At 34.2% G+C, this 17,103-nt stretch overlaps 1 protein-coding gene and 2 long non-coding RNA genes across 4 annotated transcripts in view; 1 reads left to right on the top strand and 2 right to left on the bottom strand.

Moving 5' to 3' along the window:
* Positions 1 to 9,102: 9,102 nt before the first annotated feature.
* On the bottom strand, positions 9,103 to 9,863 carry LOC130053746 (uncharacterized). The gene is made up of 2 exons (XR_008802095.1): positions 9,687 to 9,863; positions 9,103 to 9,391 (listed from the first exon to the last, which is right to left on the bottom strand). It is a non-coding gene; the product is annotated as an uncharacterized LOC130053746 (long non-coding RNA).
* A 197-nt stretch (positions 9,864 to 10,060) lies between these two features.
* Positions 10,061 to 17,103, top strand: part of LOC125669392 (protein FAM149B1-like) — a 50,772-nt gene continuing 43,729 nt past the window's right edge. For both annotated transcript variants that reach the window (XM_056161244.1, XM_048903859.2), the window contains exon 1: positions 10,061 to 10,346. In XM_056161244.1, coding sequence (XP_056017219.1) covers positions 10,300 to 10,346 — 47 coding nt within the window. In that variant the 5' untranslated portion in view covers positions 10,061 to 10,299. The remainder of the gene's footprint in view (positions 10,347 to 17,103) is intronic.
* Positions 13,280 to 16,833, bottom strand: LOC130053747 (uncharacterized). Its single transcript, XR_008802096.1, has 2 exons — positions 15,008 to 16,833; positions 13,280 to 13,866 (listed from the first exon to the last, which is right to left on the bottom strand). It is a non-coding gene; the product is annotated as an uncharacterized LOC130053747 (long non-coding RNA).

Below are 17,103 nucleotides of genomic sequence, written 5' to 3'. Positions count from 1 at the left end.
TTCAATATTATGTTGGATTTAGATATATATATAAAATATCAAAATCTGGCCTCGATTTCTTGTCGTTCTATGGTATGGTTAACTACTAGTATATTTAGTTAAATGCTGTATTTGGGGTTCATGATAATTATAATGTTAATATTTTATAAAAATTTATGTTACTCCATTGTATAGACCTACTATGTGGCAAAAGAGATAGGCATTGATCAGTCACATGCCAAGAAATCCCGTGCGGTCTGAATAACGTGTGTACAAACTCTTTGGCTTCAAAAGAACCCCATTACAGGCTAATTAATGGTAGCCATCTCTTCATTGCGGTCACTGATTTGCAACATTTTTCTTGGCATAAATATTAGCGCGAAAGAACGGATAAAGTTGAATTGTTCTATGTGTAGGGGCGGGTACCTGTAAAGTACGAAAACGAAACGAAACCCTCCGAAACAAAACGAAACCTACCGAAACGAAACAGATTGTATAACTGAACTCTTTTAATTATACTAATTAAAAATAGTATCTCAGGCCCCTGTGAAAGTTACCACATATAAATAAAATTCGCCTCTCCTTTGATGTACTACAGGCTTTCGGCTTGACTGCATGATAAAAAGTTTTAAAAGTTTTAAAGGTTGAAGGGTAAGTAAGCACAAAGTACATATCGGAAGTTGATTAAATAGCATGTGCAATTAGTTTCGGGTGTCTGAGGAAACACTAAACAAAGGATGGGGTCGCCGGCGTTGGATCTGCTTTTGGGCTTTATACATTGTTTGAAGAAGCTGGTGTCTGAGAAAGTTTAGAGCAGGAAGAGCTCTTAACCTCTTATTTTATATCTAACTACTGAGGTGCGAGCTAGTACTTTCAATAATGGAGAAAATTCAATAGTATACCATATTATATGAATGCAGTTTGGTAAGATATATAAACATGTATTGCCAAAAAAAATTATTATTGATATGTAGTAAGTCTAAAGATAACGTACTCTATATATTTGGGGTGTTCCTAAGACGGGGAATTGAAAACGGAACGGAAAATATTTTATGCAATAATATCAGGAGAAGGTCAGTATTTTGTAAAATCAAAAGGCTTATGAACAAGAGAAGCAGAAATTACAAACAACGGGGAGAATCCACTGTTTGATATACTACACACAAATACACAATATCCACATGCATGTACATAAATTTGTCTTTAAAGCAAAAAATACTGCAACATGTATTTATGCTCAAAGGCGGATCCAACGCCGGCGACCCCACCCCTCGTTTAGTGTGCTTCCTCAGAAAAAAGTCCATTAATTGTCGCTGATTTTCAAAACGATCCTAGACATAAACGTAACATTTCTACATCGGTTTGTTTTATTTTCGTGATTTGGTTGATAACCAAGTCCAATATAACATGGATATGGTGGGATGAATGTTAATTAATTCATAGTTTTTAAGTTCAACAGACCTCCGTTGGTTTTCACAGATTATTACACTGGTGGGTGTTTTTGTAAATTTTATTATTGACTTCGCATCGTGTGATTAAAACATATAATCTGGTCTATTAATTCAGAATATCTCGTTTTAAATATCAATTCTGAGCGCTGCTACGAAAGAATCAACTTCATTTTATTCAGATACATGTATATTGCAGCTTTAGCTTATATATTAATATCATCTTTTAGTTTTCCGTTCCGATTTCCTTACCATGTTTACATAACACATGATTGGTTATTAGTTGCCTTTTCAACGAGCCCAATGCAAACAAGATTAAAATATATTATTTAGAGCCGAAGGGGTGCAGTGATGGTAACAATTTTTTCTCAATATCTCTCAATAGCATAGGAGTATATGTTAATGACGAAGGAAAACATTTATTTTGTACGAAAACAAGAGAAATCTAATAAAATTACGTCAGATAACCGCTTTTAAATAGTATAAAGAAATATATATAAGGAAGACGTATTGTCTCGCAAGACAATAATTATTTGATCACCAAAATCACATCATCGTGTGCTTGTTTTGGGGTTAGAAAGTGTTTGGAATAATTCAAAAATTTTGGTATTATTACTTAAATATATAATATAGAGCAATTTTCATTGAATTAGATTTTTGGTGACAAAATGACAGCTAATCGATCGCCCATTTACTTTCGTCCATCATCCGCGATGTTCGACGAGGGAAGAACCTTACATTTCAAACACGGACACCAAGTCTGGGACCACTCTTGTTCATAATAATGACGAGATTGGGTGGTTTTTTTAATTTAGTGTTCCCTACCTCTGGGACCACTCTTGTTAATGATATATAATATTCTGCCAGGAAAAAATGACAGGTGTGTGAGCAGAATAAAATATCGTAACTGTCAAAATCAAATCAAAAAGGGATATTTAAACTACTTTTAAAAATAGGTACATGTATCAAAAATATTATCAGAGTTTAGATATGACAACAAACGTTTCTGTTGTCTGAATTTACATTTCTACTAAAACCGTTCTACAATAAGATTGTACTTTTGGTCGTAGTCCTAGTAGGAAATTCTAAGCTCATCATTGTCCAACACTTATATACAGTATCTAAAGACGTTCAGGACACTTACCTTCATTTACATCAGTAGTTTCATTTACCAGTTCTAAAACAAAAAAGGGGGAGGGGTGCTCGAGATTCAAACTATCTATTGACCAAGAGTGCGTTTAATGTACAGTCGGTTCAACTAGAAGGCAAAATACATTCCGTTTGGTACTCGAATTTTGGTGTACATGTACATAATTATGTGTTTTATGTGCAGTTATCTCGATATGTAAACAAAATGTATTCGGTTTGGTACTCACATTTAGGTGTACATGTACGTATATGTGTTTTGTTTACAGTAAATCTCAATGTATAGACAAAATACATTCATTTTGGTACTCACATTTAGGTGTTCATGTACATGTACCTATGTGTTTTGAGTACAGTCATCTCGATCCATTCGAAATTAACCATATTTGAGGATATACATACAAAGTACATTCCGAGGCATTTCCTCCAGTGAACACCTTTTAAAAATGACTTTTCAATCTGTTAACTCATTCAAAATTCTTTTAATAGGCACTTCGATATTACGACTACTTTGAATTCAATCTTAGTCATGTCGGCAGTCACCCTCCACGCTCCCTTAATACTTCACCCAAAGTAATCTTAAAATAATTCCAGCACTACACTGACAGAAATCCTAGATAATTTCGAACACTACACATAGAGAAATCCCAGATCATTTCGAGCACTACACCCACAAAATTCCTAGATCATATCGAGCACTACACCCACAAAATTCCTAGATCATATCGAGCACTACACCCACAAAATTCCTAGATCATATCGAGTACTACATCAGAGAAACCGTAGATCAATTCGAATACTACACCCAAAGAAATCCTTGGTCATTTCAAGCACTACACCCATGCAGAGAAAATCTAGATCAATTCGATCTTTATACCCTTAGAAAACCTAGACCATTTAAGACATTACACCCAAAGGAATCTTAGATCAATTCAAACAACGTATTGTTCCACTGGGTTCATATTACATCTCTGTGATGGCAACTGAAATCGGACATTACAGGATTTTTTTTAATTCATATATCTATTGCTATAGATTTAGAAATACTATACTCTTTTAGGTCCCATGCGAGGTTTAAAATCCTTATAACTGCTATCCATTGTAGATTTCTCTGCACTGCTATCGCCATCAAAATCCCACGACAACAAAAAATTTCCATCATCTCTTGAATTTCTATACGGCTGTTGTTGTTAAGTACACGCTTGAGGCATTCATTTATCATCCCACTCCTGTGTGAGAAAGTGGCCCCATGTCCTATCAAACCCTGACCGGTACTTTCTAAAAACATGTACAGAATGCGTATTGTTAAATATACTATTTATACTTTCGCTCGTGCATTCTTAGTGCAGTAAGTTCAACATATATACATTCTCAGTACAAAAGGTTCAACATTTGTTCATTCTCGGTACAATAGGTTCAACAATTGTACAATTTCAGTACAACAGGTTGAACTGTTGTACCTTCTCAGTGCAATAAGTTCAATATGTGTACATTATCAGTACAATATAGGTTCAACACTTATACATTCTCGTACATTTTCGATACGATAGATGCAGCATTTTCGATTTTATGTTTCGGTGATTTTATTTTTTGTTTGTGTGATTTTTTTTTTTGCACATATTTTATAGTATAAATGCACAAACAGATTAGAAGTGAATTGATAACAAACAATGATCAATCTCATAAAAAGAAATACAAAATTATGAGAAGGACAGATATACAAGAAACACAGGCACTTTCAGCTCCGTCCCTGGAAAAGTTAGGTACTAGTAGCCAGTTACTAGAAAACATAAAGGTTATAATTACTGATAGCCATCTGCCAGATAAAGGTTATAATTACTGATAGCCAGCTATCAGATAAAGGTTATAATTACTGATAGCCAGCTATCAGATAAAGGTTATAATTACTGATAGCCAGCTACCAGATAGAGGTTATAATTACTGATAGCCAGCTACCAGATAAAGGTTATAATTATTGATAGCCAGCTATCAGATAAAGGTTATAATTACTGATAGCCAGCTACCAGATAAAGGTTATAATTATTGATAGCCAGCTATCAGACAAAGGTTATAATTATTGATAGCCAGCTATCAGACAAAGGTTATAATTACTGATAGCCAGCTACCAGATAGAGGTTATAATTACTGATAGCCAGCTACCAGATAAAGTTATAATTACTGATAGCCAGCTACCAGATAAAGGTTATAATTACTGATAGCCATCTGCCAGATAAAGGTTATAATTACTGATAACCAGCTACCAGATAAAGGTTATAATTACTGATAGCCATCTACCAGATAAAGGTTATAATTACTGATAGCCATCTTGAATATGATTATCTATCAGATGCATTTCTAAAGATGGTGAGGAGTCGTATGAAATTCCAAACTTCATGCATGCTCAATATTCCTCATTTACTTCACTTTGCAATGCAAAATACAATTAGACTTATCCAGCTGTTTTCCTTGAAAATAATACGGATTGAATTCAGACCTTCATTAATTTGATATATCATCCATTTTTGAGATATCAGCTACTTTTACAATTTGATTCGAGATACCCTGAAATTTCAATACTTATGTGAATACCGTAAGGAACTCTGTGTTTGTGTTAGATATCTGACGAATTTACGACTGGCCATACATACATGTATGACAAGGAGTGATACTGGGTATCAATTCGCCATCAATTTTCAGATATCTCGCTCAAGGCAATCAGCTACTTATACTTTTTGAATCAAGGTACCATGATATTTCAATTTTTTTTTTAAAAAGATACTTTAGAGATCTCTGTGTTTGTATTACATATCTGACTAATTTGCGACGATACATACGACGAGGAGTGATATAGTGTATCTTGATATGCCTCCAATTCTGATTAAACGTACAATGAAATTTCAAAATCTGCGTGGATACCTGAAGGAACTCTGTGTTTATATTAGATATCTGATTAATTCACGATGATACGTATGACGAGGATATTGGTATCTTGATATGCCATCAATTTTCAGATATCATGCTTAAGGAAGTCAGCTACTAATACCTTTTGATTGAAGAAAACCTGAAATTTCAAGTTTTTCGTCAATATCGTAAGGAACTCTGTGTTTATACATGAAGTAGATGTCTGACTTATCTACGACTATACATATGACAAAAAGTTATATTAGGTATCTTGATATGCAATCGATTTTCAGATATCACGCATAAGGAAGTCAGCTACCTATACCTTTTGATTCAAGGTAACCCGAAATTTCAAGTTTTTCGTGGATATCTTAAAGACCTCTGTGTTTATGGTAGATATCTGACTAATTTACCATTAAACATATGACAAGGAGTGATATTAGGTATTTTGATGTCATATCTTTTAAGATGTCACGCTTATGGAAGTCAATTACTTATACATTTTTATTCGATCGAGTTACAATGAAAGGTGAAGATAACGAATAGTGATCAATCTCATAACTCCTATAAGCAATACAAAACAGAGTTAGACAAACACGGACCCATGGATATACCAGAGGTGGGATCAGGTGTCTAGGAGGAGTAAGCATCCTCTGTCGACCGGTCACACCCGCCGTGAGCCCAATATCTTGACCAGGTAAACAGAGTTATCCGTATAGTCAAAATCAGTGTACCAAGAACGGTTTAACAATCAGTATGAAAGACGTCAGACAGCATTTGACCCAATGACAGGTTGTATTGGCAAACTAGAGTTGTTATAAAACCATAGAATTTGCGAAATGCTGACTTTAAACGAGACTATTGAAACCCCTGCACCATCAACCTGCCTCGATTTCAAAAACTGATTATACACAGAAGAAGCTCTTGCGTATCGAATCAGAGATATAAACACCATATGCAGGTGATTATGGAATATTACTACATAGATATGGGAAGTTGACGATGGAGAAGCTAAAATCATCCCCTTTATCAGAAAGTTGAGTCGTTAGTTTGCCGTTACTATCTATTTTCAATAAAGTATAAAACAGAAATTTACGACTCTGTGGCATCTTTTATTTTGAGTTCACAGGGATAGATTAAATTGACATATGAATGAAAATTATTGTTGAGTTTTTGAATGAATTCTGCTTCATAGGAATATAAAAACAGGTCAGCTAACAAAGGAACACAATTCGTGCCCATGGGAATTCCAACAGACTGTTGGAAGACCTGATCACCAATTGTCAATTAGGAACTCCAGCATATTTTTAATTTCAACTTTAGCGTAGGCCTACTTGTGCGTGGAATCAAAGTGGTGTTTAATAAAGTAAGTTTTTGGATGACTAATCACTAGATATGAAATTTCAACATTTTCTTGAATACTTTAAGGAACTCTGTGTTTATAGTTATATATATCTGACTAATATACGACTATACATATGACGAAGAGTGGTACTAAGTATATTGATAGGCAATCAATTTTCAGATATATATCACGCGCTTAAGGAAGTCAGCTAATTATACCTTTTGATTCAATGCACACTGAAATTTCAACATCTCAAAACTTATTAATCGTCAGATTACTCTTAGTATAGTTTGATGTATTCCCTTATTGACTGTTAGCTTATAGATACGAGATTACATGGGCTGCTGATTGCTACAGTTAGCTTTGACAGCATATATATATATATTATATCATATACATATAATTATAACGTTATATGAATTTTACATTTCGCAAATTCTATGGTCGTTGGGTCAAATGCTGTCTGACGTGTTTCATACCGTTCGTGGTACACAGATTTTGACTATGGATATCTCCGTTTACCTGATCAGAATATAGGGCTCACGGCGGTGTGACCGGTCGACAGGGGATGCTTACTCCTCCTAGACACCCACCTTTGGTGTGTCAAGGGGTCCGTGTTTGCCCAACCATCTATTTTGTATGAGATTGATCACTGTTCGTTATCTTCACCTTTCATGTCTATGATTATTCATATACAGGGAGGACCTATAAAGATGATGTGGTTTCTAAAAACAAGAAATGTCCATTTCTTTTTCATTTGATGTTAATTCATACCTTCACACAGACCTTATATTTCAGTTTTTATAATTCATGTGATAATAAAAAAAAAAAGTAGAGAATTTCAATTAATGTAAACCAAAATAAATAAATAAAATAAACCATAAAAAAACTAAACAAACAAACAAATATTATAAAAAATATACAAAATTTGCAAGAGCATTAAAATTTATAGACCTATAACTTCTTTGACTATTTTCTAAATATATATATATATATATATATATATATATATATATACATATATATATAATATATATAAAGCACTAAATAATCACAACTAGGTACTGAAAATTTTCGCCCCAGCCCAGGGTCGAACCAGTGACGTACGGCACCCACCGCCTAGCAAGCGTATCAAACCAGTGCGCAAGTCCACTCGGCAACAACGACTTCCCTAAAAAGGAAGTTTTGTTATGCTCATAAAGCGCTGCTTATACACACTGATGCAATCTCACACAGCCGCTGTGTCATTCAGTGTTTAAGATATTTTATAAGGAGAGTGGGTCTCTCGATGCAATTGTATAGAATATTTAATATAAAGCACAAACAAACAATTATAACACCCAACCTTACGTTTACCCCTAGGATCTAAACGATACATGTACTATATGAAATGTTTGCATCTTTTAAAGGTATGTATGGCGTATTTGGCGCAGGACATGAAATCGCACATTATTGATAAGTATACTAATTGTTACTCAAACATTATTAAATTAAACTTTGTGCATGATAGAAGTACATCTTTCAGACGAATTTTATTCACTGAATAAGATAAAAAAAATCTGGTAGACTATTGATAATGAAAAATTTATATTTTCCATAGAGAATTAATTAATTATAATTTTAAGAATGTTGTCAAGGGCAATAACTCCTGTGCTAGTATATCTTATACTGCATGTCTATTATACATGATTTCCCCAATATCCACAGTTAATTTATAGGCTACATATTTATGAATTAGCATTTTTTTTTTTTTTTTTTTTACATTTTAACACCCCCCCCCCCCCTATTTTAATTATTTCGTAGATCTATAACGAAAATCTGTGATTTTCTGATTCTGTTTTTTTGTATATCTGACATCTTTAAAAATGTGGCAACATACACATTTTCTTTGGTTATTAATTAAATCAAACTATATTGAGTTAATACAGTTTTCCACTTTCAACCATTTAAAATATTGATAAGTCACATGAGGATCGAACCACCCAAAATGAAGAATCTGAAAGTTCAAGTTTACGCTACTAGTTATATCCTGGTGTCACCGGTTTTCGATAGTGCAGTACTATTTTTATATATTTAATATATTCAGCAATTATTTCTCACCTGAATTTTATCTGTTCTAATCAATTAACTCTATCTAATGAATATATGCTGTTTTTTGTTTAAAACTATCAAAATCCAGGTAGCATTTCAACTTTCGTTAGATCCGCCATAATCAAATTTGTTTTGACTGACGTCACCTATTTTCGATAGTAAGTATGGCGCGCTGTTAGTGTTAAAACAACATTAAATAGAATGATTCTTTTATTCTTATTTTTTCGACCAAATTGATTACATTAAATAATGAACAAATAAAGCAACTTCAAACAATTTTAAATAGTGGTGAAGGTCCTGAAGACACACACCCAATGTTATTACGCCCATTTATCATATTTTAAAGTTGTCTAGGGGACTTGGAAACATTTGGCAGTAACAATTCAGCATGGACACTCATTCCATATTTTATCGACTGGAAAGCATTGCCCAAGGCCTCTGGATCATCATTCTTATAATTTCCTCTCTGGATGGAAAATATCTGCAAAGAAATAAACAAGAAATCAATAAAAACAAATTTTAAAACAGAGAATTTTTTAAAAAACGTATGGTAATATGACTATAATGCGTTTCCATACTGTTCTCTTGAACCGATAGTTCACCCAAAGAGAGGCTTATCTATTTTTAAAACACAGCATTGAGTTTATTATCAGACGACAGCATAGGTGAAGAGGACGCTGTTTTCGACGGAAAATAATCAGATTTTCATTGTGGTTTTTTTGGCATTGGGAAAAATGGCGTTTTCAGAATAGATGCACACAGAATTGTAGTCTTACCTCTTTGAAAAGCGTAATTCTCGATCTTTTTGGCTATCTGACACTTCTTGTTACTGACGCTGATTTTGGGAAAAACATTCCGAAAAATGACATTACAATTATCGAATGATCGTTAAAAATAATAACCTATCGAAATTAGGATACTATCGAAAATAGGTAACGGCACAATATGCTTTTCCTTTTCTTTCGTCCTTTTATGAACAATTCTCCAATAATGTAGAAATTAAAAACTTCTAAAAGGATAATACAACACAACTCGGGTACGAAAACGAGTCTTCTTGGAACGGTTTACATAGTTACCAAGCAACAGTTTTTTATCAATATTTTGTTAATGTCGCAAGCGGTCGTACCGACGCTACGCATGCGTATATGGCATTTTGATGCATTCTGGGATCGATGCGCCATCTTTCCTGTTACAAATATAAACATAGCTGAATGAAGTGTGAACAATATTGAATTTGAAGTGAAATCAAATACAAACACAGACGTAGACAACTGATAGATAACTGCAGACAATTGATAAGAAAAACGTCAAAACGAATAGCATCATACAATTTTTTGACACCATTTCCATTACATTTAAAAGCATGGGCATCTTCGACACTTCGCAGATATGACCATGTTAGGACGATATGTGAGGAGACAGGTGCCTCTTGAAATGTAAGTAATCAATGGAAGCTAAAGCTTTTGTTCATGACCTAGAACAGTCGATGATTATTTCATTCAGAATCTAAATAGTATTAATCAAGACAGATCTTAGAAGATCTGTCTTGATCTTCCCGTCCAAGTGCCGAAACCACTGAAGTATTTTCGCACTTTGCGCAGTGTAAAAGTGCCTATGATATACATTTATTGCATGATAGTGAGAGAGATATGAAGATTTATTAACCCAAGAAAAAATAAAATTCCCCGAGGGCAACGCCCGAGGGAAATATCAATATGATTTTTCCTGGGTTAATAAATCTTCATATCTCCCGAACATTCATGCAATAAATTGTTTATTATACCGAAACAAAGCAACACTACAAAAATGCATTCGAAATTGGAGTCCGGTCATCTATACATTATATTGAGCTGAGATTGCCCTAACGGTAACACTGTGCCGTCAACGTATTAGAAGGTACAAACAACGAAATACAGTGAGATGATAACCAGTTTTTGTATTTCCATTTTCCTTGAATGCTGATTTACTTGCTTGTTTTTGTATCAACCAAAACCAGGCGATTTTTAAGTGTGTATCAGAGACCCACATATTTTGTGCCTTTCGAAATTATGAAAGTACAATGAATCAGACTTATTGTGACGTCGCAATAAACTTCGTCTACCTTGACGTTAAATTTATGGAAAGTGCACGAGGCTGCCCAAGGGGTAAATATGATGGGGAGATATGATGTTCGAGAGGAAGATATGAAGTTTTATCATCCCTGGCACGTAACTGTCTAGACCAATCAGATTACGCATTGCATAGAATTCTCATACTGAGGTATAATAACATATTTACAGTAGTGAGTAGTTAAGTTACAGAGGTGATTAAAACTAGATGAAAGAAAACTGCTGCTTAGTACATGTAGGTGGACACTCTTGCACAGAATCATTATGTACCATTAGAAAACACAGGGTAAATGTCATGTTCTGCCATTGAAAATGGGGGTGTCTGTACTGGTTCACTGACTGTTCTGTCTGTTCGTCTTGAGTGTCTGGGTAGTGCAGTGGTTGCACACACGCTTCTGACCTCTCAAATCAAATAATCTTTATTTCGAGTCGGACATGGTACATTGTACCTGGGCTCTCCCTGTCAATGACAGTGGTTGTAGTAGCTATATAATCTCAATGAGATTCGGTTTGACTGCTATGACGTAACTGCCAACAATATAAAGATTTGTGGGAGCCTCAGCTTTCCATGTAATAAATTTTGTTATTTGACTTTTCTGTTTTGGCCTTTTCTGACTGGTTTAGTTCCATCACTTTATGGGCATAAACTGACCACAAAGTGTACAAGATAACTGAATGTTTGGATGTCAGATGTGGAGTTTTTCACTTGTGTTGTACATGTAATACTGTGTGAGTAATGAGTATTTCTATAAGGTTGGAATCCATCCATTGCAACACCAACTACACATTTCTCTCCCTTAGTTACAATCAACCGTCGACAGAATAATAGATGTTCAACTTTGTTAGATGCTCATTTATGAGTATCGGGAATCTAGAAAAATGGCAGGATATTACACAGGAAAGATTTGTTTGGTTCAGAGTTTTGAAATCTGGTGTTTGTATGCTGGAAAATACAATAGATCTAACTGTTCAAGCAATGAAATGCACGGTCACTTTCTATCTATCCAAAGAAATTTTTGTTGGACAAAACCCTTACAGACCAGCAGTAGCATTATTGTAACTCTAGCGACCACTGAAGAATATAAGAATAGTCTGCAACTGTTAATGCTGATTGTTAAGTCATTGGCCAATCAAAATGCCAAATACAAGTTGCATTAGAATTAAAAATGAAGCAATATGTTGATACATCATGGATTATGTTTTAACACACAGATGCATGCACACATACTTGCACACACACACAATTGCTGCAATTTTGTTGTAAAATCAGGGAGATAACTTCAGCCTCTTCTAGCAGTGTGATTAGGATTTTAGGAGTTAGAGTTGCCTCTCTTTGATTTTTTAGGGTAATATTTTCATAAGAAATATTTCAGAATAGTTTCTCAAATATCTATATATATGTAGTGCAAATATACTGCCAGTGGAGTACTTGGAAATGTTAGGATTTTTCAGTTTTTTCCCCACACTTTGTATGTTTTTCCCTTTCATATACATGTAGTTAATTGTGAATTTATAACTTTGAAAAGTATCTAGGACTCTAAATTGTCATGTTTGTACCAGCAAAACATAACAACCTTCCTTGTTGTGAATAACAGTTCACCTTTTTTACCTCTGTAATTGGAGATTCAAGGCATATTGTTTTCGGTCTGTCCGTCTGTGTGTCCACAAAACCTTTAACCCTGGCCATAACTTTGAATGGTTGGTAATGGAGCTTTCATATTTCACATGTGTATTCCTAATGTGACAATTAAGACCTTTCTTTAAGTATATCTAAATTTTTTACCTCGTGACCTTTACCTTGGGTTTTGACCAGCCGCCTATATTTGAAAAACTTAACTTGGGCCATTTAATCAACTTTGCTGTCATATTGGTCACATCAGTGTTTCACGAACATATAATTATCTTATTATATTTAGGAAACATGAATCCTTTTGCCATCGTCTTTTATATACAGCAGCACATTGAGAACGCTGACTGTGATGTCATTGGAAGACAAGTATTTTTATCTTTGCATTCACTAAGAACTTTGTCTCTCAGTTTTGTAATTTAAAGACCATGGATTTTAATTGGATGGGTATCGTGTTGTTGATATGTTTTCGTGGACCTCCAATCTGATCATTTTAATTAAGAACATTCCTGATCTCAGTAGTAATGGAATGAAATGATAATGTATCAAATTGTTGAAATTAAATTTCATGTACTGGATTTGGAAATAAACATCCCCTTTCCTCCCCAATTAATTATACGATCAGGCTATTGTACTGTTTAGCCCCTGGTTACAATCAGCATGTCTTCTAGTAAATCAACAGGGGGGTCTTTATTTTTGAATCACAACTTGTCATCATAATGCAGTGTTTTATAATTGCTCTTGTACTTAAAATCTAAGCTCAATTTAAAGAATACAACATTGTCAAATCCATGAAAAATTTAGGTTAGATTAAAAACATTATAATTTTTATATAAGAAAATATATGTATGGGTTTCATTTTCTTAATGATTTTCACCGAGATTAAAACATTGGTTAGTTATGATCCATCATGATCTATATTTAAGCCTGCATGATAGGCTTGATTTTATTTTGTCCAGATCTTCTTGTCTGTCCAGATCTTCTTGCCTGTCCAGATCTTTTTGTCCATCCGGATCCTCTTGTCTGTCCAGATCTTCTTGTCTGTCCAGATCTTCTTGTCTGTCCGGATCTTTTTGTCCATCCGGATCCTCTTGTCTGTCCAGATCCTCTTGTCTGTCCGGCTCTTCTTGTCTGTCTGGATCCTCTTGTCTGTCTTATCTTTTGACAAGATAAAAACAGAACTTATAAGTCTAGGATCATTTAACTCCCTACATATGCTCCCTATGATCAGAAAAAAGAAGGTTATTATTTTTTCATGGTCAACTGACATTTTGTAGGCATGAAACAAATCATAAATAATACTAATTAGGGTTCAGGTAATCAACACATAAACTCAACCTCCAAGGACAGGACATCATGTATGATGGAATGGTACTACAGTGATTCTGAGTGTTTGTCTGTAGTGTGTATATAACATGGTCAATCAACAGATCTTTGTGAAAGGGATAAAAAGGTACTAACTGGGCTATGATAATCAAAATTAGTACATATACATATGTTTCTTATGGTCAGAGGATTGAAGATGCATGTTATTTCTCAGGATCATAGCTAGGATAAAGATCATACTTGGATGCTAGCTAGGGTAATTAAACTTGGTGTACATGATACCCCATGGTGTTAAATACCAGTTTAGTATATTTTCAAAAGTGATTTTTGGCAAGTTATATTTTATTATTTTGAAATCTTTCTCCAGTTTGATATTTATTTGACCAGAAAGTGGTTTATTTTGTAGTATAATCCTACCGAATTACTGAATATATTGGATTTGATTGGTTTATTTTGTAGTATAATCCTACCGAATTACTGAATATATTGGATTTGATTTATTGTGTTAGCATTACTCTAATGTTGGTTTGATTTGCTATTTAGCAATCTGTCATTTTAGTTGTTGATGGAAGTACAAGGAAGTTAGTAATTTGAGGGTGGGAGTGTGGTCCCACTAAAAATCTTCAAATTCTAACAGGTGATGACCACTGCAACTTTCAGTGCCATGTTTTGAACAACATGGGATTCAGATCTAATTTGTTCAAATGCAAAAAGTGGGGAGAAAAAAAAAATTGGTAAGGACAAATTTGGATTGCAGTCAACAATTGTTTGTAATGGATGGCCTAAATGGATTTCTGAAATGTCAACTTTTTTCATGATTTATTACTGCAGTCAAATGTCTTGGTGCACCTGGAATGTGCATTCTTGTACATTAAGTTTGCAAACAAAGCAGTTTGGTTGGCCAGAGCCTTTGTTAGATGTTTGGTGCACAACTCTGGCCAAAGAAAAGAAGCAATGATGTGCATCTGCTCAGCCAATCCATACTAATGACCCTCGTATACGAATTGAATTGGCAAGGTTAATGAGAAAATCTTACCTTACCATCGGACTGCACTTGATAACTTAGTATACCCACAAATCTTCAAAAGATATTCCACAATGTTTGTGTTATCTCTCCCTTTGTATCAAAGGCTTGTTTTTAAAGGCTGATTTTTATCGTAATACCAATATTTGAAATATCTCTATTGAATTCAGAATTTTATAGTGTTCAAATTTAAGTTCAACAGCATACAGTTTAACTTCTAAAGAAATATTTGGCAGAAATATTGATCTTGAACTAAAACATGTATTGGTTAACTAAGAATGCTAATTTCATAGTATGTAAGTAACACAAGAATCGCTTTTCATGTGAAAGAAAATAATGACAACATATTGATCATGATATACATGTATTTGTGTGCCCAGTGCTTTTGTACTTTCGTCTTTAGATGGGACATATTTGATGTCTGTATGTCTGCCTGTATGTCCGTTCAGGGTTGTAGTTGGTTGTGTATTGTTTAATGCCCCTCTCTAGAATCTTTCATATGGAGACATTGACGTCACTATTGCTGATGAAGGGCTGCAAAATTTAAGCCTATGCTCAGCGCTTACGGCCTTTGAGCAGGGAGGGATCTTTTATCGTGCCACACCTGCTGTGACACTGGGCCTCGGGTTTTGCCGTCTTATCCGAAGGACCGCCCAATTTAGTTTCCTCTTACGACAAGCAAGGGGTACTGAGGACCTATTCTAACCCGGATCCCCATGGGAATGTACATATTTCGATATGTACCCACTCTTTGGTTTAAGTTACTCCATGCAGTAGTAGTGTACAGGTAGATGCATTTGATTCAAAGTCGTAAGAAAAACACGAGTATGTTTTTTTCCAAATAACAAACTGCAGTTATATAGTTGTGCTAAATACCAGTAAATGGACCCCTTCACTCATTGTCTGAAATGTTTCTTTCCTAACCCGGGAGAACATATGGGTATATACATGTAGACTTACAATGGGAAATGATGATCAAGTTTGTATGAGCCGTTAATATTTTCTTTGTGATCATTGATAAAGATTAGTGTGATATTATCTACTCTTTACAACAAATCAAGTGGAATGTAAAAACAACCACAGTGTTTTACAAGACTAGGAGGCAATTGTACTTTGGAATTTTAAATTGTTGTCCAAGCTCCCAGAAGTGTTGTTTGTTGTTGCGATAAAATTTTGTGTGTGGTCTTACAACATTAATAGGACAGATATTTCACTATTTCTCTTGCTATTATATCGACCCACTTCTTTTTTTAACTTGTGATTTTGATAAAAAAAAAAAAAACACCTGTGAATTATTTTATCGCTGCAGCCATCAGAGATAGTATTGTGTCTGTGTATCCTGGATATCATGTTAGTGGTGACTTTTATGAATTCTGAAAGTGTTGACTACATCATAATTACACATACTCTATATAGAAAACCAATTTTCACTGCACTAGCCCAAGCTTTCAAGATATCTAGTTTCCCGTTAATTGATTTTGAAATTTAATATTTCACAGCCATAAAAGAGGAGAAATGTTCAGCATTTGAATTCGAATTAAATATAAAGGCAATGACATTTAAAGTCAATAAGCAGTGCATTTTTAAAGAGTATTGGCAGCTAGTTAATTCTGCATACCGAACAGTCTACAGTTAGTTTGATTCTGTACGATGGACAAATTTTGTCAGTTTTGTGTTCCATGAAAATTCTCTAAAAGGAAAACTAATGAAGGGCAAGGAAGTTATGGCAATGCAGATATTCAAAACAGACTACTTTAATGTTTTACTAAGAAGTTCCATATCTAAATGATAACATTTTACATTAAACATGTTAAAAATAAAAAAATAAAAAAAGAGAGAGAGAGAGAATGAAAATTGTACAATTAACATTATGTTAAACATACTTTAACATAGGGATACTGAATTAATTAATAGTTTGGGAATTTAGAAGGAATTGGATTGGATGAATGAGCTGATTTTTTTCTACATGTGTTTGAACAACTCTTATTATATCTCAGTAGTCAGGGCTGGTGAAGGTGATATTAGGTGCTAGTGATAAGAAGAGGTGATACACGAATTTGTCGTCAGTCTATAACTTGTCATTACCACCATACTGAGTCATCGATACT

Source organism: Ostrea edulis, chromosome 4 (assembly GCF_947568905.1).
Source record: "Ostrea edulis chromosome 4, xbOstEdul1.1, whole genome shotgun sequence".
Classification (NCBI taxonomy): domain Eukaryota; kingdom Metazoa; phylum Mollusca; class Bivalvia; order Ostreida; family Ostreidae; genus Ostrea; species Ostrea edulis.
This window is presented reverse-complemented; position numbering and strand designations above follow the sequence as displayed.